Below are 19,668 nucleotides of genomic sequence, written 5' to 3' on the forward strand. Positions count from 1 at the left end.
CATATGGGCATTAGAAACTGAGTAAGTCTTGCTTACAATTTCTATTAATTGCGTGAAAAGTATCAGTTTTCTCGAATCTAATAATAGTACTTGAAAAAGTGATATAACATGCATGTTGGGGGTGAAAAATATAACCATATCTCCACTTGATCAGATCACAGCAACTTAGCTTTCCCAGGCCGTAAGTACTCTACCCAGAAATGTGCAAGAAACACGGGTGAGCACAGTACAGACTGGTCAAGCATAATGGCATGGAGATCCGATGGTGATGTGGCCAGAGATTCCCTCATTTGAGTTTGTTCTTGGAAATGTTTGAATGGTCCATACCAGAGAATGGCATGTCCATGATTTACTGGAAGATTCCAGCACACTGAATTCCGTTCACTGCAAGGTGGAGAAAATAAGTTAAAGATGATGGAAAGAATCCACCAGAACCGGAACTCCAGATAAGCCAGTCTACATGGGCCTGATTCAGGTTTGAGTGGCAAGTTATCTGCTTTGGTTGATCTTCAATGTTATTAGAATCATTTTCGGTAACACATCTTTACCGAGGTTGATATCCTGCTGAAAGGCGCGGTTTCGTAATCAGTAGGATAGCCCAAGTGATCTGTAGTATTATTTAGGCTTAAAATGCTGCCTCGCGAAGTCGATGCCCCACTCAGGGGGTCAAAAACCGATCCGAAAGACCGCATCGCACCTGGTGCTCCAATTCTAGGTAGGTAAGCAATTGACTTGGCTGTCGTAATATCATCATGCATATCCTTTGTTTGGAAAGCTCGTTGTATGCTGATCCCTCTGTGTGCAGGTGTAGTGGGTTTTTTGAAGTTGTTATCTTCCAGCCTGAGACAGTACTGATTGAAAGGTTCAGTTTTCTGGCTGGTGAATGACTCTCGTGGGTTGGACATAAGAGTCGTACCGTTTCACAGGTGAAGAAGACTGCGGAAAGTAGAAAGGGAGAAAAGGCTGACAAACCAAAGAGTGAGGCTGAGGTGGTCCGTGCGCCACTGTGGGTCTAAGATCATTCATCAGTCCCAAGCTTCCACACCTTCTCATCCATCATTCGTTATCCCTCACCATGGCCTCCAAAAATGGGATCGACCGTCGAGATGAAGACGGTAAGATATAAATTTCCCTCAAAGATGTATCATGCTAACGTTTTCCTTTCCAGAGGTCTGCCCCGTCTGCAAATCCTCGCGGTACCTTAATCCGAACATGCGATTCCTCATCAACCCAGAATGCTACCACAAGATGTGCGAGTCCTGCGTCGACCGGATTTTCTCATCCGGTCCATCCAGCTGCCCAGTAGCAGGATGTCGAAAGACACTTCGCAAGGCCCGTTTCCGAGCCCAGACATTTGAGGATATCGGCGTAGAGCGGGAGGTTGATATCAGGCGGCGAGTAATGCACATGTACGCTACCCACACTCTCATGGTAACAAGACACCCAAACTGACCCATATAATCCAACAGTCTCAACCGTCGCGAAGAAGAGTTTGACTCAAAACGCGCCTACGACGATTTCCTCGAGCAGCGCGAAGAAATGATCGCCAACCTCGTCCACCGCACCGACGTTGCCAAGACTGAAGCCCAACTACAGAAATACGCCTCAGTGAACATACAATCCATCCGCGCGAACCAAGTCCTCGAAGAACAAGAAGCGTCCTCCTTCGCAGCTCGCATGACCCAAGAACAAGAAGAAGCCCGCCTCCGCCGCCAAGCCGCACGCGAGCAACTCGAGAACGAGCGCCGCGAGATGCAAGCTGGACGCGAAGACATGATCTCGCGTCTTGCGGCAGGCTCAAGCGCCGACGCTGCAGCTATCGCGCGCGAAGGACACAAGGTGCTATTGAAGAAGTCGTCTGCGCGACGTAGTGAGGAGGACCGCATTCGACAGAAGCAGGCTGCGCTGCGTGGTAGTGAGACGAAGCGGGGTGGATCATCGCTTACGACTGCCGATACGGCTGGACCGTCTGATGGTGGGCTTATTAAGGGTCTGCGGAGAATTAAGACTCCAGAGCCGGAGAAGCCGTATGATCCGTTTATGGGATATGTGCCCGAGAAGCGGGATTACTATGCCTTGCAGCCCTCTTATCCGTCAACCTATCTTGATCGTGTGAAGAATGATACTCGAACAGCGGCTGGAGGCTATGATCTGCAGGAGTATTACTCTCGAACGCTGGTGGAGGCATTCGCGGGATTGGGGTGTTTTATTGGGGAGGAGGTTGCACAGCGAGAAGCTGCTACATCGGGGTTGGGACTGAAGCCTGCTGCGACAACCAGTGCTGCGATGGCGGCCGGTGACGAATCATGAAGGATTTGATCTAGGATACGCTGTGGGTGGCACTTCTCTTTTAGTATATGGCACATAGCGACGGCGTTTGGATTCATTGTTTTTTTGTGTATACAAATATCTACGAACTTTCCATACGTGGAATGAAGAATGTGAAGAACGAATTGATCTCGATACATTTGTGCAAACAATAGGCCGGCATGCGAGTAGAATATGGTTGGCCGGGAATAAGGGCTCGCAGACCGGTAGAATTACAACCTGAACAGATAACGCTAATACACCCTTCAATGCTAATCCACATCCCGTTTGAATATTCAAGTACGTCCAGTGAGCTCCGCAGTGCTCTCAATGCCCTCCCAGGGCAGTTCATCTTCATCATCGGACTCCGCCAAGCGCGATGACTTGTTAGTTGTGCCAGTCACATCCTGAGCGCCGGCCATATCAACACCAATGGATTCCAAAGTCATCTCCATTTCTTGCTCCGTGATCTCATGGCCACCTTTTTGGCCCTCAAGAACATCGTACAGCGCATAAATCTGGTCGGACTTCATATCAATATCCCTCAAAACAGTCTCGATCTTCTCCAGGAGCGTCTTTCGCTGTCGCTTTCCAAGCGAAACATCCAAGTTGTTGTACGCGCTTTGGTATGTAGCCAGCTGCATCTTCAAGTGAGCCAATTCATCCTCGAGGGTCTTGAGCACAGTGGCAAGAGCGACGGCAGGGGGTTGGGATGGGCGCATAGTGGGCTCCTCGTTGTAGGGAGATGGCTTAGGCATGCGCTCGGAAACAGGAATAGGCTTGGTGACCTTGACAGGCTCATGGTTGCAAGTGTCATTGGGGAGGACGTTCTTGCAGATCATGCAATTCTTGCCCTCATGGTGCGCAAGGTTATCCAAGGCTCGCTGATCAGCTTCTGGGAGGCGAGTCGGGTTACTAGCAGCCTGCTCGACACGGCTAAGGGTAATGTCCGGAAGAATGAAAGCGGATGTCATGTCCTCGATGTTTCGGCGCTTCTTGCGCTGCGAGGACATCGATGCGACGGAATGATCGGAATGGCGTCTAGGACGCTCTGCTGTGGGTACGACCAAGCTGTTCTCGCCATCTGAGGTGACTACTGATTTGGTAGTGACATCACCCATCGCTGATGCAGGCCGGGGAATTTGTGGCTTGGATTCGCGCAGAGATGATTTACGAGGCATTGGGGTCTTCAAGATGCTCTGGCGGGTAGTGTTGACTGTTTCGGTAGTGGTGTCCTTTGACGCGCTTGAGCGACGTTGCTTGCGCGACAATCTTTCCTCTTCCAAGGTCTTGCGGAGACGAGCAATCTCATTTTCATCAATAATACTCAGCAAGGTGAGATCCCCCGCCTGGGAAGACACCTTGCTCTGCTCAGTGGCCTCCGTCACATCTTCCACCACAACCCGCTTGACCCGTTGCTTGCCAGTGTTGGGCTGCTTCCTGGTACTCTTTGATTCAGATTGGCGAGCAGCATCAGACTTGCCCGATCTGGACGAACGCTTGAATGTAGGCACGTCGATGGAGAAGAGGGCTTCCTCTGCACGCTCCTTCTCCAGCCGGGATATTTCTTTGTCCACTTGGGTGGAGATCTTGGAACGAGAGTCGTCATTGCGTCTGGACTTGGGGTTCGAACGAGCACTTTTTGAAGTCAGGTCTCTGGTGCTGCGGCTCATGTCTGCACTACGCTCTGTGTACATTTGGCTGTCGTCGGCATCAGAACCGGTGAGGCTTTCATCTGATTGGGCGGTCTCCTGCTCGCGAGACTTCTTGCTAGATGTTTGGCTCAGCTGAGACTTGAGCTCCGCATTCTCCCGTCTCAAGTCCTCGTTCTCGGCCTTGAGCTCGCGGCTTTCAAGGTAGGCAACACCCAACTGGGAGATCGCCGACTCTCTCTCTTGGTTCAGACGTCTCACTGCGGCTTCTTGCACCTGAATCTTCCGGTCCGCGATATCAAGTTGGTTTTGAAGGTCGATGTTGGCGGCTTCGAGTTCTAACTGGGTCAGCTGAAGAATTTTGGAAACATTAGACACAACGTACTTTGGTTCTCGCTAGCAATCCGCTTGGAAGTCTTTTTGTTCTCTCCATCGTCCACTGTGTACTTCTCGGAGTGTCGAGATCTACCCGCCTTGAGTGCTGCGTTCTCATCGCGGTAGCTCTCGATTTTCCTCTCTGCATCAGATTTGAATCTCTCAAGTTCTGAGACCTTGTCCTGCAAGAGTCGGAGAGAAACAAACAAAGCTTTTTCATCCTCGGGGATGGGTACAGCATCGAGAGGCATATGTTCACGAGTCATGGATACATCCGCCCCATCACGGGGAGGGGAGACAAATCGGGTGGAACGTCTATGCGAGAATACCGGAGTGCCGTCTTCGTAGACACCAGAAACCAGTTCAGAGATATTAGGGAGGTCGGGAAGAAGGAAGGAGTTGCGGGTCATAGTATCACCCATGTTGTTGGTGTGTGTTGTGTTAGCAACCGGTCGGCGAGCACCTGCAGAATTGCCCTTGCGAATTTCTCTCGCATATGCTTCTCGCGAGACGCGCTCGATCGCGTCGGCGATCTCTTGAGATTGATTGGCGCTAGCAAAACGCGTCGATCGAGACTTGGTCTCAACCGGGGCAGGGCGTTCATCTCCCAAAAATGAACCGTCGTAGTTGTCACGGACTTTGGCGTGCATATCGGACAGGGAACGGCGTTGGTCCCGCTGGTTTTTGGAGACCTGGGGGCTCATCATATGTTCCTTCTGGGCTTGAGTCGCCCGTCGCAATTGGGCATCTTTTCGTAGATTCTCGCTCACAGCGCGTTTGGGATTCGAACGAGCAGGCATGCTCTTCTGTGGGGTAGGGTATTCCACGCGCACGGCAGGAGAAGAGGATCGGACGCTATTTTGGAAGCTCATTACGGAGTCGCGCGAGTCGTCTAGGCGACGCCCAGACTTGCCGACACCGCGTCCCAGCTCCATGGAAGGTTCACTGTTGTCATCAAACATTTCTTCCTCGTCAACCTCTTCTTCTGAGGGTAGCTGAGAAAATTCAGGGAAAGCGCGATCAATAGTTGAGGTGTTGACAGCCCAGTCGGGTTCGTCGTCGTGCATATCGGGAAGCATATTGGGAAGCCGAGGGCTGCCGATTTCGCGGGTCGACGCCAATGCTTCGTGTTCAGGATCGAAGTCAGACACCGTCAAACTGGTGTCGGAAAGAGGCATATTCAAAAAGCCTGGGTAGTTTGGTGGTTCATGTGGGAGAAAAGTGGAGGTGGATGGGGGGTGTTGATGGTTTTGTTTTGGCGCGGAATGTTTTGGTCGCGCGTCTCCGCCAATCACGATAGTTGTACGAGGAGGCTGGGCAAGTACAGCCTTTTCATTTTCATTTCCTCCACGCCTGGAGAATTATAGTAGGGAATATCAATCATCACCTAAGTGTCAGTTAAATAAGTTCAAACTTCAATATTATCTGTGACATGAATAATTTTAAAGTTGGGACCACTGATATTGATTGTAAGGTGCACGGCAGCAAAGAACAAGATTGAGACATAACACACTTTTGGTCCTTCAATATATATCCAGCTAGCTCTGGAGCTTGAGATGATTTTAACATAACACACGTGGGCATTTTGAAACGACCTCAAAATATCAATAGGAACAATAGACCACACAGGCCTATTCCCAGGGCTATAGATAAACTGCAATATTATGGTCTAGGTTTCCCGCGTTCCAGAGGTCGTACTTCCAAGGTTCCTTACCAGATCTATATCCTCCCTTCTTTCCAAGGCTCTTCATAAAACCTCCACTAGGTAGGCTTGTTGAACGCTTGACCTTCAAATCCGTAACCACTAACAATTTGAAATTGATGCCATGTCCAACCTTGGAAGATTTGGGTCAATGCAACTTCGTGCATTCAACAAAGGCCCACCATGTCGGGATGACACATGGTATGCCTAGTGTTCTTAGTCCATGGGTGAATCGGGTTGAATCGGGTGGAGTATTCCTGTCTTACCCATTCCTACCATCCATTCCCAGGCATTGAGCCAATTGACCCGTGAACCAGGATATCCGGCATCTCTTGTGTTGTCACGAGGAGGGCTAGGCCCCCGGGGCTGCCAGCCTTCAACGGTCAAATGTTGATATATTGCCATTGTAATTATAGGTACAAATCTCACGAGGTGAAAGATCACTTTGCATCGTATATCGTACATCAAACCTAAATCCATGATGTATCAAGGGTCCATACCCACATGCATGGGGGCTGGTTGTTTGCAAGGTTTATTACATGCATATATCTCTACCGCTAGTTACACGTAGAATTGGCTTACATCGCCAAAACGAATTGTAAGGCAATGGATATATCTCTTCTTATATTTTTAGTATATCATGTGCTCTATGTTCTAGTCAGAAGCTAAGGATTTGGTGTGCTGTTTTCTCACAGGCGTTAGAGTTGGTTTATGACATCGGGATCCCGAGATCCGACGAAAAGGAAAGTGCCACCATTTAGCAATTGCTTTATACCGATGCAATATTCACCGTTCAATATTGAAAAGCTCATCAATGGTAAGCCGGGCATCCCGGTATCGCTAGAATTATGTATAGACATCCGAGGATTTTCAGCAGGGATCACTGCCGCCAAAATAGATACTCGACCCACCAAGTCCTACCCGTCGTTGAGTAAACCCGATGGCTGTCAAATGGTAAACGTGAAGGAAATCCCACCTTCATGCACATAAGCAAAGTATACGTATTCTCCATGTTGTTCATGACATCATGGCGGGCCAAAACCAGGAGCATTGGAAGGGTGGCATGGGGCCAAAAGGTCGCTTAGCAACTGTGCACAGTTCGCAATATATACCTCTTACGGCGATACGTGATACTGTGCGTGACTGCCCAAAGCACGGGGCCATCTGGAAGATACCCTGGCTCTCATAATGAGTGCTACTAAGCGACTCGTCCCGTAGGATTAGACCAGGGCTTTGGAGTGGATCGGAGTGATTGCCTTGAAGTGGCTCCATCGAATGTAGCACGCATTATCGGGAACAGAAAGACGATGATGCCCAATTAATACCCACCAAGGCGTTGAGGTCCATTCTGCCATGCAAGTTGGACAAAGAACGGACATGCTAGGCTTGATCGAAGGGACCGAGCGGTGCTACGAGAAGCCGACTAGAGCGAAGCGAAGTTCGATGTGGAGATGATCAAACACGGGAATGAAGAGACGATTCCCAGAGAACTCACGACGCAGACCCCGCATTGCAACATGGGGCCAGCGTACAGAGTTCATGGCGCTTCATGAGTCGTAGCGCGATGAAGACGGCGGTAGTCAAGGTTCTTCTAGAAGATGGGGCGGATTTCAATAAGGTTTATGCGCTGACCTTACCCCTCCCAATGTGGATGAGACAGGGGAAAAGATTGTGAAAGGTGACGATGTGCTGCCAACATGTCGGGAAAGATAGGAGTGTGAGCCGCCGTTGGATCCTAGTCAATGAAGGCTGGCGCTGTTGGTATAACTATTCCTGGCCTAGGGCGCAAATTGCCACTGTAAGGCAGGTCGTAGGCCTGGGAAGAGTTGCAAAAGCTGAGATAGATAGCATACGAGATACGATCAGCCGTAGACCGGGCGATCAAGAGGCAAATAAGACAATCCACTAAGATAAATTAAAAAAAAAAGATTTTCCAAGCAATAAGAAAGAAAGAACGCGAACTAAACCAGATCCCTGTCGTAGTGTTCTTTTTGGTCCAAAGACAACCAATCAAAGTGGAACTAAGAATATCACATTAGGCTACTGTCATGTCATTTGATGATGTAGAGCGCAGGATCCACTTTGCTCTGGGCTCGTGTCCAGATCTTTAAATAGAACGTTAAATGGTTTCGTGATTGTTTTGATCCTCAGAATGCCTATAGAGGAGAATATAAGGATCAAAAGGACAATTGCTACTGTATAGAGGAAATCAGAAACTCATCAGAACAAAATAATAAGCAAGTTGGCCCCCGACGATCCCACGTTTGGTTATTTTTGAACATACAAGGGCCGATCGCCATCTCCGACCGGGCTGGTTGGTGGCGTCAATAGTTCTAAAATCCACTGCCAGCAGGAAAGAAAAAAAAAATCCTGCGCCTAGACAGATCTCCATGACTCAAAACAGAATACTTTAATTAACGTAGCCCGCTACAAACGTGGTTATTCTTTGGTTCTGATTTTCTCTCTTAAGGGAGAAGATTAACCTCTCGTCACATTGCAGAAGCGCCAACTATTCTTAGCTTGGCTCCGTCAACCCCCGCCTCTTACTATAATCCCATAATCCCTCTTTCCCCTCTCTATCATCTCTATGACCCTCATGACACTCTATCCTTCTGCACCCGTGAGACACTCATGCTCGTCAACTATGTCTTGCATGCCTTCACCAGCCGGTGACCCTCCTACTATCAGCGCGCGACCCAAACTCACCCTCCAAACTACCTCTCTCCCTCGCACATTTGGGTCTTCAACCACCGGCCTCTCCCGCTCCTGCACCGCTGCTCCTGGTGCATCACCGACCGTTGGAAATACTTTTAAAAACGCCTATGACATTGCAACCCCCGCCTCCGCAACCAGCTCTCCCTCCAAGGGCCCCAGCCACCGGTTTCCCTCCAACAAACCCATCTCACCTTATGTGCACAACAATAATAATCCCTTCAACTACCGCCCTTACCAACTTCCCTTGGGAGTGCGAAGCATCTTGCGCAACTCCCCTCTCGACACAGCCTCACGGCGGCGATCGGGCTCCATCTCAGCAGGGGCCAACAACGGACCCGGGGGCGCAGGCGCTCGCCGAGTCTTTTTCCCCACAAAGAAGCAAGTCAGCTATCGAGTCCCAATAGAGGAAGAGATCCGCACGGAGCGCTACACCGCGCAGCATCTAGATCTCGTGCTTGAAGAGGAGGAGAAGGCAGCAAAGCCAAAGGTGGCAGTGCAGCAACACGAGGCAGATCGGGGGCCAGAAACACAACCGCACGACTCCACCCAGGAATCAGACGCCAACCAGTCCCTGTCTGAGTCTAGTACTTCAGACGAGGCTAGTGCCGACGAAGGAATACCCAAAACAACGCTTTCGAAGCTGGAACGCAAGAAAAGACGCACTATGCGCACAGAGCGGCAAGTGCGCGCTGTCGCACTGCTTGATGGATTGGAATCGGACCAGTATGGTGGCTGCTCCACACCGCAGACTCCCCAGGGACGAGTCAAACGTCGCCGAGAATGGAAATGGACTTTGGGACCGATCAACACCGATATCGCTACCACTACCAGTTCTGGAAGTGTTTCTTCCGCGACGACGACACCTGAAACTCCCTCGGTTTCCTCTGCCTCCACTGTGGATGAACCAAAACCTGAAACCCAATCCTTTCAGGATCAATAGCCCACTTGGGGGCCGAAGACTCACGAACTTTGCTATGACCTTCCTACATATCCTACGCATGCATAATGGTGATGCATATATACCATTATTGCGGAATCATATTCTTCATCTAGAGGCGCTGGTCGGCTTTTGATTTTTATTAGCGATAAATCATAAATTATCTTCCTTAACCACTTCATCAGGTTATCATGGATCAACTTTAGAGAATAAATTAATTTCTTTGAATCTACTTTGACGCATTTAAACTCCCGATTCCGTCATCACGCAGCGGCACTAAACCTTCGCGCGGGGGATGCATAATGGCGCCAAGATTCTCACCGTTTGCTTCGTTTCCTAGTTGGGCAGGCCCACTTGTCCAAAGCCATGTCAGATTTGGATAATCATCGATTGCTCATGTGGAGACTGCCCCTTGAAGTAGTAATACTACCTCATACAAACTCCGTTCTAAATGTTTTAGAGAGGGATAGTGTAGTAAAATGTGGAACCGAAACATGTCGTCATCGTGTACTATAGAAACAAGCTATGTAAACACAACCTTAGAACGCCAATTCACCGAAAAAGAACCATGATCGGCACGCTAGGACAAAAAGTAGTAAGTACACACTAAATATACTTCCACTTAGGATTGGAAATTGCACGAGCCCCTTTCAACAGACGGGTCATCATTCATTGCCCTTCAGGTCTCTGTCTCAACATCCGGCTCACGTCCCGTAAGCCCACCTGCCCCAACCTTCTTCTTAATCTTTCTAAGCGCAAATTTCGCCTCATCCTTGACAAAAGCCGCGTTCCGAGCTGGTTTCCACTGCATCAGTCCTCGCTGCTGCCGCTGCTCACTCCTCCGATTGGCCTTATCGCTCTGATCCATACTCTTTGAAGAACTAGCCGTTGCACTTTCACTGACTATAGATGGCCCCACCGACGAAGATTCATTGTCAGAATCATCTGATGAAGAGTCAATCTCATCATGCTGCTCCTCACCATTCTGCGGACCCCCTCGTACAGAAGGCTGGCCCTTGAGTGGTGGCGGCATGACAGGATCATGGAGCGGTTTATCCTGCCCTGGCTCCGCGACCTTTCGGCCCTTGGAATCTGTGTACGCCCGCGGATCATGCCCAAAGGCACCACTCCAGTCATGGCCTTCATGGTCGATCCAACGGCGACGCTCAGTAGGAGGAGCGTTCTTAAGGACGTCTCGGGAGTCAATGAGACTTTGCTCATGTTTCTGTTGGACTTCCTCGGGGACTTCGATAGAGACACTGCGGGAACGAACGCCCTGCGAGACGCAAGCTTCCCATGTTTCGAAAGTCTCACGGGAATCGTTGTCGACGACGAACTTTTCGTGCGACTCGTCGATACCCGGCGAGAAGTGGCAGTTAAATTGCAGCCGACCGACTGTGGTAAGATCTTCAAGGCCGGGAACTTCCTTTGCGCGCCAATTCTCTTCCGTGATGTAATTCTGAGTGAGTCGGGGGCCACTCTTAGTTGTCCAGATTGGGATATCGATGTCGGTGTGCTCGTTGTCGACCAAGTGCTGCAGCCAAAGCACAGCATAGGCTGCTGCGCCACGTTTGCCCTTGGTGTGGAACTCGAAGACGACGGGAGATCTGTAGCGATGCTTCACAGGTAGACGGAGGCTATCGCGGAAGGTTTCGTCCGAGATATCGTAGATCACGTCGTCACCTTCCGCGCGTGACTTGTGTCGAGGAATCTTGCCTGTACTTCCGCCGGTGCGCATCTTGATTTTGGCATAGTGGCCGTAACCCTTAGCGACGATCTGGTTCGCGCCGAATTCGAATGTGCCGACGTCCCAGCCGAGCATGGTGGGTGGTAACTTCGTCTCCACGTGGCGGAAGAGAAGTGAGATACGGATGCGTCCGAAGCCGACGCCGCCATCGAGTGGGTACCAGCGTGTGACCTGGGAGGCGGTTTGGAAGATTTCGGATAGTTTGAGGGGCACTACACCTAGGATGGGGTCGTGTTCTCTGTACCGCTGGTCTCGCACGGTGACCGTCACGACAGCGGAGCGCCAGTCACGTACAAAGCGTTCTGTTCCAGCGTTGAAGATTGGTTTGGAGCTCACGGCCTTAGGGCGCGTGCGGTAGACCTGTAGATGATACGGTTAGAATTGCACTCTGCAGTTCATAAGTGTAGCATATAATACGCACCAATTGATCGTTGAGCATGATCTTGCAGTAACTTGTTGGCAAATCACCACCTTCTTCTTCCGTATTCTCACCAGAAGCCTTCGCAGGCTCATACTCCTTGCCCTTGCGGTTTCCGTCACTGCCCTTAATATTGGCAAGCTGGAGATTAACAATCTGATGCACGACAATATGCACAATACCACTCGGCCAGATAGGGTCAGGAGGCGTATGCACAACTGCATCCTCTTCCTCATTGTTAATAGTGCCCTTGTCATCCTCAAACGTTGGATTTCCTTTAAGATTCTCAGGGAGATCCTTCTTCTTGCCATCCGTCCGCAGCTCAGGACGCAGCTTCGGCTTTCCGAAGTAGCCAACCTCCCAATGCAATTGACCCGGCATCTCGCTACCCTCATCAAGACCCTGCAGCTTAGATACCTGTGGGTACATCTTACTCGGGTGCTGAAGCATCTCCCGAATAGGTAGCTCGACTTTACCCACGATATCATCCGCAGTATTACGGTCCGAATCCCAGAGCTCAATACTCAAGTTCTCGTCCGCTTTGATAAGCTCCGGCGTGACAAGAAGCGCGGCAGTTTCCTCCCAGATAGGATTGAGGTCATCCGTGATCACACGAGTGCAGTACATAGGCTTCCCGTATTTCGAGAACGAAAGGTTGATGTACGGATCACTACCACCGCCCTCGCTACCACGACGGTCCTGCTTGCTCAGACCAACAGCCCGGTGAATACGAATCCACATCACGCCGATGGCGATAGTATCCTTGTCAATGTCGTCAGCCTGCAGCATCATGCTCACGTCCATAGTCATAGATTTGGGCGCCGCGAACATTGCACAAGCGGCACCGATAGAGGAATTCACAAAGTTAGAGATAAGAGGTAGATTGAGGATATTGACTCCACGTCGGAGCATGGGCACACAAGCCGCTTTGACGTGAGGGATGCCAACCAAGCTGAAGGTGAGATCCTTTGCGAAAGGAGGCTCGGGCATCATCTGAAGTCGGAGTCGGACGGTGCCAACCAGCTCGGTTAATTCGACGAAGATGGGGAAAGGGATGCCGAACAAACCACGGATACCAAGATAAAAGACGATGTGCATGTGCATGTTGCGTGCCTTGGAAGAAGCCGTTCCAGAGCTCGGCTTAGCGTGATAGGCGAACGAAGCCTCCAAATTGTAGTAGCTGCCTCCTTCCTCGGTAGCAGCGGCTTCTTGAGGGTCTTTGGTCTTCAAGTTTGATTCGTGAATATTGTCCTTGAGGTTTTGGACGTGCCCATCCGGAAGGGCACGCATGCTGAGAATACGGATTGGGTTGTTACCCTGGTCGATCTCAGCGATGCGAACATTCTCAACCACGCTTGGAGCGGAGGCTTGCATGATATCCTCGATTGTGTCGGCCATTGGAGTCAACATCTCGGGATTCATGAGGCCCCAGACGACGCCGAGAAAAGAGTTCATCCATTCCACCGACTCTGGAAGAAGGTTTGCAGTGGCCTAGATAGATATGGTTAGGGCGGTGCTTATGGTTCGCGATGATGAATACATACGGTTTCCCCACGCATCTGCTCGCTACTCCATTCCATGTCTTTGCCACTCCGGATAACCTCTTGTACCCATAACCATACACCGCTGGCAATGCATGCAGCCAATGGGATGAGGCCCCAAAGAGAAGCGCCAAAAGTTCGACCAAGAACAATGATAGCAACAGGGATACCGATGCATAGTTTCGTTGCCTGCTTCTCCAGCTGCTTAAACATGGGGGCATATGAGATTGTCGGTGTGGGATGGAAGAGCACATTGGTCTTCTCGCCACGGATTGGCACATCGGATGTTGTTCCTTCGGCGATAGGGTCGGGAGGGGCGGTGATATCTTGCTTTTCCTTATACTCTGGTAGTTCTTGATCATGGCTGGTTTTCACTTCCTAGTATATACTTAGTTTTGCACGCATTGCTAATGCTTTGGTAGTGGTGGACTTACAGTCGGCTCTCCGATATTGGCATTTGGCACCGTCAACTATATTTCCGTCAGTGAGATCAATACCCCTGCTCGACTCCATGGAAGACTGTACACACCATCGGATTCTTGACAGCTTCCATTGATGTTTCATCTTGATCCTCAACTCCAATATCTTTCCCAGTCGTCGGATCAGTCACAGTGCGCATTTTGGCCTTGGAGACCTCGCGCGCCTTGTGAGCGACCGCATCTTCCTGGCCCTCATTATGTTTTTCCCCGTGAGTATCATGCCATTGGTTGTTCTTTTCGCGTTCAAGTCTCTGTCGATTCTCCTCATCAATCCGAAGATCACGATCCTTCTTCTCGTTGTCAAGGCGCTCGACGTATTTCTGAACCGTCGGAACAGGATTGGCACCACTCCAGTGCTCACCCATACGATGCTGCTGTGGTGATCCACCTTTTCCCCCAGTAGCGTCAGCCATGAGAGAAAAATATATAGAAAAATATGATCGTCCGATTTGCTCGTCGCTTTGAAGTATGGTAGACTAGACCGGGGCTGTCATAGGTATAGACTGCGACGAGGAAATTGATTCTTCACAGCACCTCCCACGTTAATCGCAATTAAGGAAATTGATCACGCAGGGAAATATGTGCAAGCTTCAAGCTTCAAGCTTTCTCGACCTGAATGCACGTAAAGCAGAGACTTGAGTTGGGCGGACGGAGCGACCGAGAGCTTCCCCAGAACTACGTCATCGGTGGGATCAACCCTGAAAATCGTATGACGAGGTCAAATGCCCTGTCATTCGTGGCTCTAAGTGTTTCGTCTGCATCGAGGCAGTAGCGATCGTCCGACTATCCAGATCTGAGCTCACGCCTCTGCCGTGGGATTCTCATCATACGTTATCTCAATTTGAATCATTGACTCTGTTAGTCGTCTAATCACATTCTCCTCGTGCCATGCGTTTTCGACCTCGATTTATGCCCTGAAGCATATTCAAATACTCTCTTTTTGTATTGCTTTCTTTATCATACCCATGATTGATCATCATCATCGCCAAGGGATGAGCCAGGACAATGATGTCACCAGCGCAGCTGTGACTTCAATGCCAACATGCAACAGCTGAAAAATCCTGGTTGACCATGGAAAGTTTCAATGAAAATCCCTGGTCCCCAGAAAACCTTCATAGCACTCAGTGAATCGGGGCTGCGTGTTGTGTTGTACATGCTTAGCATTTGTCCAATGAATAATGATATCTCAGCTCAGAGATCGACAAACTAGTTCTCAGATCATCCTCTATGAACCAGTTCCAGGCCCTCAGTAAGGGGCAAAGCCATGATAGCGTACTATTGGTGCATCATAATGCTCGATACTGATCTATAATGACCTTCAAGGCGGCGCTTCTTGATGGATATGCAAAGGCGATGTCATGATGGTTTGTGAGCCTGCTGTTGATCACTGATCCTTCACATCATACTCAATGATCAATTCAATCACACTAGGAAAGTGTATGAAGTACAATGGTGGCGTTCTGTGTGATACAGTTTGGGATAGCTGTTGGGTTGATGCTACTCGGTCGCTAAGTCTAGCGCCTGGACAACAACAGCTCATGGAATAGGTTACAGCTAGCTATAACATAGGGGTAGTTAGATATGCAGATAATTGCTGCGAATATGAAATAATCAAGCCAAGTTATTGAAACATAGGTCTTTAGATCCTGGTGGATGGAGAAGTGACCCAAACTGATTTTCTTATCGCGATCACGTACCGCTCGCTTTCCTCAACCTCCGACCACTTTGATCCACATCTCTAATATTGCGGCTTTCAAAATTAGAGCCACCTTTGTCCCTTTCACAATTTTACGCCGAAATGTCGACAACCGATGAATCACCGGCCCAGAGAGCCGCTCGTCAACGGCGTGAGCGCCGTGAGGCCAAAATCAGGGAGGGAGGCTCCGCGCGTCTGGACAAGATCACCAGTCTAAGCGGTCGCACCCCGCAATCAGGTACGACCAAACAACAGACCCCGTTTCATGATATACGATGCTAACAATATGCCTTCCTATCAGATCGCGAGGAAGCGTCACCCTCTCCTCAGCCCTCCCAAGCCGCTGTCTCCCCCTCTCCTCCCCCATTCCAGAATAGCCATCCATCCATGCAGGACCAGCAGTCCTTAGAGGCTCTCCAGGCACAGCAGGATGCCTTCCGCGCGATGCTCAGACAAGCGGCGCCTGCAGTTGAGCAGAACCAAGATGCCGATGCCAATGACATGGAGGACCCAACTCTCAAGCTTCTCAACTCCCTCATGAACGGCATGCCCATGCCCGGTATGCCTAGTGACCCCAACGCGCCTCCACCACCACCAGGGTCCGGCGGTATGCCAGCCCAAGGAGAAGGTGGACCTGGATTCTCGACTGCAGCGCTTCTCGCGTCCTCTCTGGGCGTGCCGCCCTTCCTTGCAAACTTGATCGGCGGAGCCTTACAGACAACGGAGGAAGACCCCAAGAGTGTGCGGACATGGAAGACACTACACATCACCTTTGCGTTGGGAGTGGCTTTCTACCTTCTGTTTATCATTGCATCATCTATTGCAGTATTCGGCAGCCCACCCCCGAAGCCCGCCACAATCCAGAATCCGTTTATGATTTTCGTTACAGGCGAGTTGCTTTTATGCAGTGGGCGGGTCTTGATTGGTGGCCAGAAAGGGGTGCGGTCAGCCATGAAGATTGGCAAGGATGTTATTCGTGATGGTAGCCTGGTTATTTTTGCGTTGGGTTTGGGGAGCTGGTACACTCGTGGGTGGCAAACTACTGGTGGCTACTAGTCATGTATTTCTATGAATTAGCATGGTATGAATATTCCAAGGTTTTTGGATGATCTCAGGCTCAAATATGAACCGGTCTATTTCTAAAAGTAATTTATACTTAGCTCCCCAACTAGGAGCAAAATTCCCGAGCCAAGTTTATGAATACCTCTTCTATCTGCTCCAAACTCTTCACTTTCACCCATTCCTCTTTACTATGGAGACCCTCACCAGCAGGACCAAATACAATCGATGGAATACCGACTTCGGCTAGCAAAGCTGCGTCGCACCAGAATGGGACAATTCCAAGCGAAGGGGTTCTTCCCAAAATTGGAGTGGCACAGGTGACTGCCATCTGCACCAAGGGGTGATCCCGTGAAAGTTTTGTCGTCGGACGTGACATAGTGATACGAGGCTCGTTGTATTGGAATTGGGGCTTCTCCTCTGAGATTTTGCTGAGAAGCCCGCGGACATCCTCCAGAATTGATGCCTCAGATTGCGCAGGAATCGTGCGAAATTCAACTGTGATTGTGCATTTGCCGGGATAAGAAGATGGCTCTTCTCCTCCTCGAATCAGACCACAATGCAAGGATGCCTTGCCTAGGAGATCATCCTCCGGTAGATGAAGTTGGTGCTCCTCAAGAGCCTGAAGGAACCATCCCGCATGAATGATAGAATCTTGCCCTGCCGCAGGGTTTGAACCATGAGCAGCAACACCCAGGATATCAACTTCAACCCACACGAATCCTTTGTGCGCAGTGATGATCTCCTCCATGGTTGGCTCGGGGACGACCGCAGCATCAGCTCGCCATCCAGCTGCTATTAGGTCCTGGGTTCCCCGGGATGCATCTTCTTCATCTGATACAGCAGCCACAATAATATCTCCACGAGGCATTTGATCCGGGCTCCTAGCTTTGATCGCTGCTACCGCTGCAAGCGCGGCCGCCAAACCGCCTTTCATGTCCAGACATCCTCGTCCAAAGATGGCTTGCTCTCCGTTCTTCATTCCCATGGCGCCTGATAGGGGATCCACGCCTTGCTCGTAGCTTGCGTTACTGACCGTGTCAACGTGTCCGTTAAACATGAGCGACTTTCCTCCTCCGCTTCCACGAAGTACACCCACAACAGAGGGTCGGCCTGCAATAGGCTCGATACGATGGTACTCAATATCTCGATGAGCAAACCACGCTGACAGGTAGTCGGCGATTTCGCTTTCACCTGCTCCGCCACTCACAGATAAGGTAGGATTGGAAGAGTCGATTTCAGTGAGCATTCGAGTCAGGCCAACAGCATCTTCCACAGCCACATCCTTGGGAATGGGGTAGGGGCGTGCACCTTCTGTGCTGAGAAGAACCACCACAGAGTCCTTGGACAATAACGAGGATTCTTCTCGAGCAAGACGCCGCAATGCAGCAAGAGAAGCTCCACCACACGGGCCAGCGGTCACTGATTTCGAAGTCAGATACTGAACAGCACAGTGGCTCTCATACGACGAAACAGTCACGCAGGCATCAACAGAGCGCTGCAAGTCTGGCCAAGCGGTACTTGACACAGTGCCACAGTTCATGCCGTCCATAATAGTAGCGGATGTCTGAACAGCAACTGATTTCCCAGCACGGAGACTGGAAGACAAACAAGGAGCGGAATCGGGTTCAACAGCAACCATGGCCATCTTCTTTGATTTGCAATGTCTTGCTACAGCATGAGCAAGACTGCCAACACCAACAGGTGTGAGCATTATGTTGGCTGATAGACTGAGTTGAGACAGCTGCTCTTCGGTCTCGTTCAGCATGGTAGAATACCCCTCCACAATCCAAGCGGGGACGTCTTCGTATCCCTCAAAGGCAGTATCCTGCATCAAAAGCACCTTCCCGTCACAGGCTTTGCTTGAGGCATGACTAACTGCCTCATCATATGTTCCTTGAACAACAGAGACCTTTGCACCCTCCGAGGCAATGCGGTGGCGTGTCTCCTCGCTCATAGACCGGGGCACAAATACCTCAGCTTGAATACCGAGTAAGCGTGCCATGTACGCAACCGCTCGTCCATGATTTCCTTCAGATGCAGTGACTAGGGAAATGAAGCTTTCTTGGGCCTTGGACGAAAGTTCGGCCAAAGTGGTCTTATCAGATCCGAGCCCAAGGTTCTGGCAAAGGGCTCGGAAAGTACCCCATGATGCACCCAGAACCTTGAATGAAGGTAGACCAAATCGGTTGCTCTCGTCCTTCACAAAAACCGCTTTGACACCTAATTCGGTTGCAATTTCTGGCAAAGATACCAGCGGTGTCGGTGCATAATTGGGGAGTGATTTGTGGAAATCAGTGGCACCAGTAGACAATGGGTAATCGCATCGCTCTCCGGCGGCGGCGGGGTTCAAATAGATTAAACGCCTTGAAGACATGACTTTTTCTTGATTTTCGTATCTATCCTTTGGATATGCAAGGAGCAAAAGAGGCTGATATATTTGCTGCAGCTCTTATTCGAGAAGTTTGGTCCAAGAGCCTTCCAAAAACATGCAGGCGCCTTCTACACGAACAACGCCTTCTAAAAACATCCGAGGCCCGCAAAGTGGAGTTTATTTCCATTTCATCCACCATCCACCATCAAGTATTCTAGCCTTTTACACTAATTACTGTCAGTGAAGGAAATACCATATGTGCGAATTCAGAGTCAAGATGCGTATACTTCTGATGACATCCTGGTTTCGAGGTCAAAGAAAAAAAAGCCGCATGTGTTACTATCCTCCGTTCAAATGTTCTATGGATGAATGGAAAACTTCACATGGAGAAGTTTATGACAGTCAAAATGCGTTAGCGTTCTTACCACGCGTGGGGTGCTATTCGAGTTTGGAAATTGTATAGCATACTATAGCTTTGACACCGTCTCCAAACAAGCCCTATTCTCTGCCAGTGGGACTTGGCAAATTTCTAGGGGGTTGCCGTGGGTGCTCTTGAAATTCTAGGCAAGATTTTATTGATGAAGATACTACTCTACAATGAGAAATGAATATAAATTTTGAGAGACGGAGAAAATGTTTTTGATTCAATCCATACAAGGACGGGGG

General features: G+C 49.9%; 6 protein-coding genes across 6 annotated transcripts; 3 read left to right on the forward strand and 3 right to left on the reverse strand.

The window, feature by feature from the left end:
- Window positions 1-1,075: 1,075 nt before the first annotated feature.
- N7503_009640 (TFIIH/NER complex subunit TFB3) lies at window positions 1,076-2,310 on the forward strand (the record flags this gene model as incomplete). Its single annotated transcript, XM_057069186.1, has 3 exons — window positions 1,076-1,115; window positions 1,169-1,409; window positions 1,470-2,310. The coding sequence occupies 3 exons, from the start codon at window positions 1,076-1,078 to the stop codon at window positions 2,308-2,310; spliced, it is 1,122 nt and encodes a 373-aa protein (XP_056915797.1).
- Window positions 2,311-2,603: 293 nt separating this feature from the next.
- On the reverse strand, window positions 2,604-5,512 carry N7503_009641 (uncharacterized protein; the record flags this gene model as incomplete). Its single annotated transcript, XM_057069187.1, has 2 exons — window positions 2,604-4,297; window positions 4,345-5,512. 2 exons carry the CDS (start codon window positions 5,510-5,512, stop codon window positions 2,604-2,606), a joined length of 2,862 nt encoding a protein of 953 aa, XP_056915798.1.
- Window positions 5,513-8,680: 3,168 nt separating this feature from the next.
- Window positions 8,681-9,691, forward strand: N7503_009642 (uncharacterized protein; the record flags this gene model as incomplete). The annotated part of the gene is made up of 1 exon (XM_057069188.1): window positions 8,681-9,691. The coding sequence occupies one exon, from the start codon at window positions 8,681-8,683 to the stop codon at window positions 9,689-9,691; it is 1,011 nt and encodes a 336-aa protein (XP_056915799.1).
- Window positions 9,692-10,367: 676 nt separating this feature from the next.
- N7503_009643 (C2 domain protein) lies at window positions 10,368-14,238 on the reverse strand (the record flags this gene model as incomplete). The annotated part of the gene is made up of 5 exons (XM_057069189.1): window positions 10,368-11,795; window positions 11,857-13,344; window positions 13,398-13,772; window positions 13,829-13,864; window positions 13,924-14,238. The coding sequence occupies 5 exons, from the start codon at window positions 14,236-14,238 to the stop codon at window positions 10,368-10,370; spliced, it is 3,642 nt and encodes a 1,213-aa protein (XP_056915800.1).
- Window positions 14,239-15,671: 1,433 nt separating this feature from the next.
- On the forward strand, window positions 15,672-16,625 carry N7503_009644 (uncharacterized protein; the record flags this gene model as incomplete). Its single annotated transcript, XM_057069190.1, has 2 exons — window positions 15,672-15,807; window positions 15,871-16,625. The coding sequence occupies 2 exons, from the start codon at window positions 15,672-15,674 to the stop codon at window positions 16,623-16,625; spliced, it is 891 nt and encodes a 296-aa protein (XP_056915801.1).
- A 112-nt stretch (window positions 16,626-16,737) lies between these two features.
- N7503_009645 (uncharacterized protein) lies at window positions 16,738-19,005 on the reverse strand (the record flags this gene model as incomplete). The annotated part of the gene is made up of 1 exon (XM_057069191.1): window positions 16,738-19,005. The coding sequence occupies one exon, from the start codon at window positions 19,003-19,005 to the stop codon at window positions 16,738-16,740; it is 2,268 nt and encodes a 755-aa protein (XP_056915802.1).
- Window positions 19,006-19,668: the final 663 nt, after the last annotated feature.

The sequence above is a fragment of the Penicillium pulvis genome (genome assembly GCF_028828015.1).
Source record: "Penicillium pulvis strain IBT 33274 chromosome Unknown scaffold_8_segment0_segment0, whole genome shotgun sequence".
NCBI classification, from domain to species: domain Eukaryota; kingdom Fungi; phylum Ascomycota; class Eurotiomycetes; order Eurotiales; family Aspergillaceae; genus Penicillium; species Penicillium pulvis.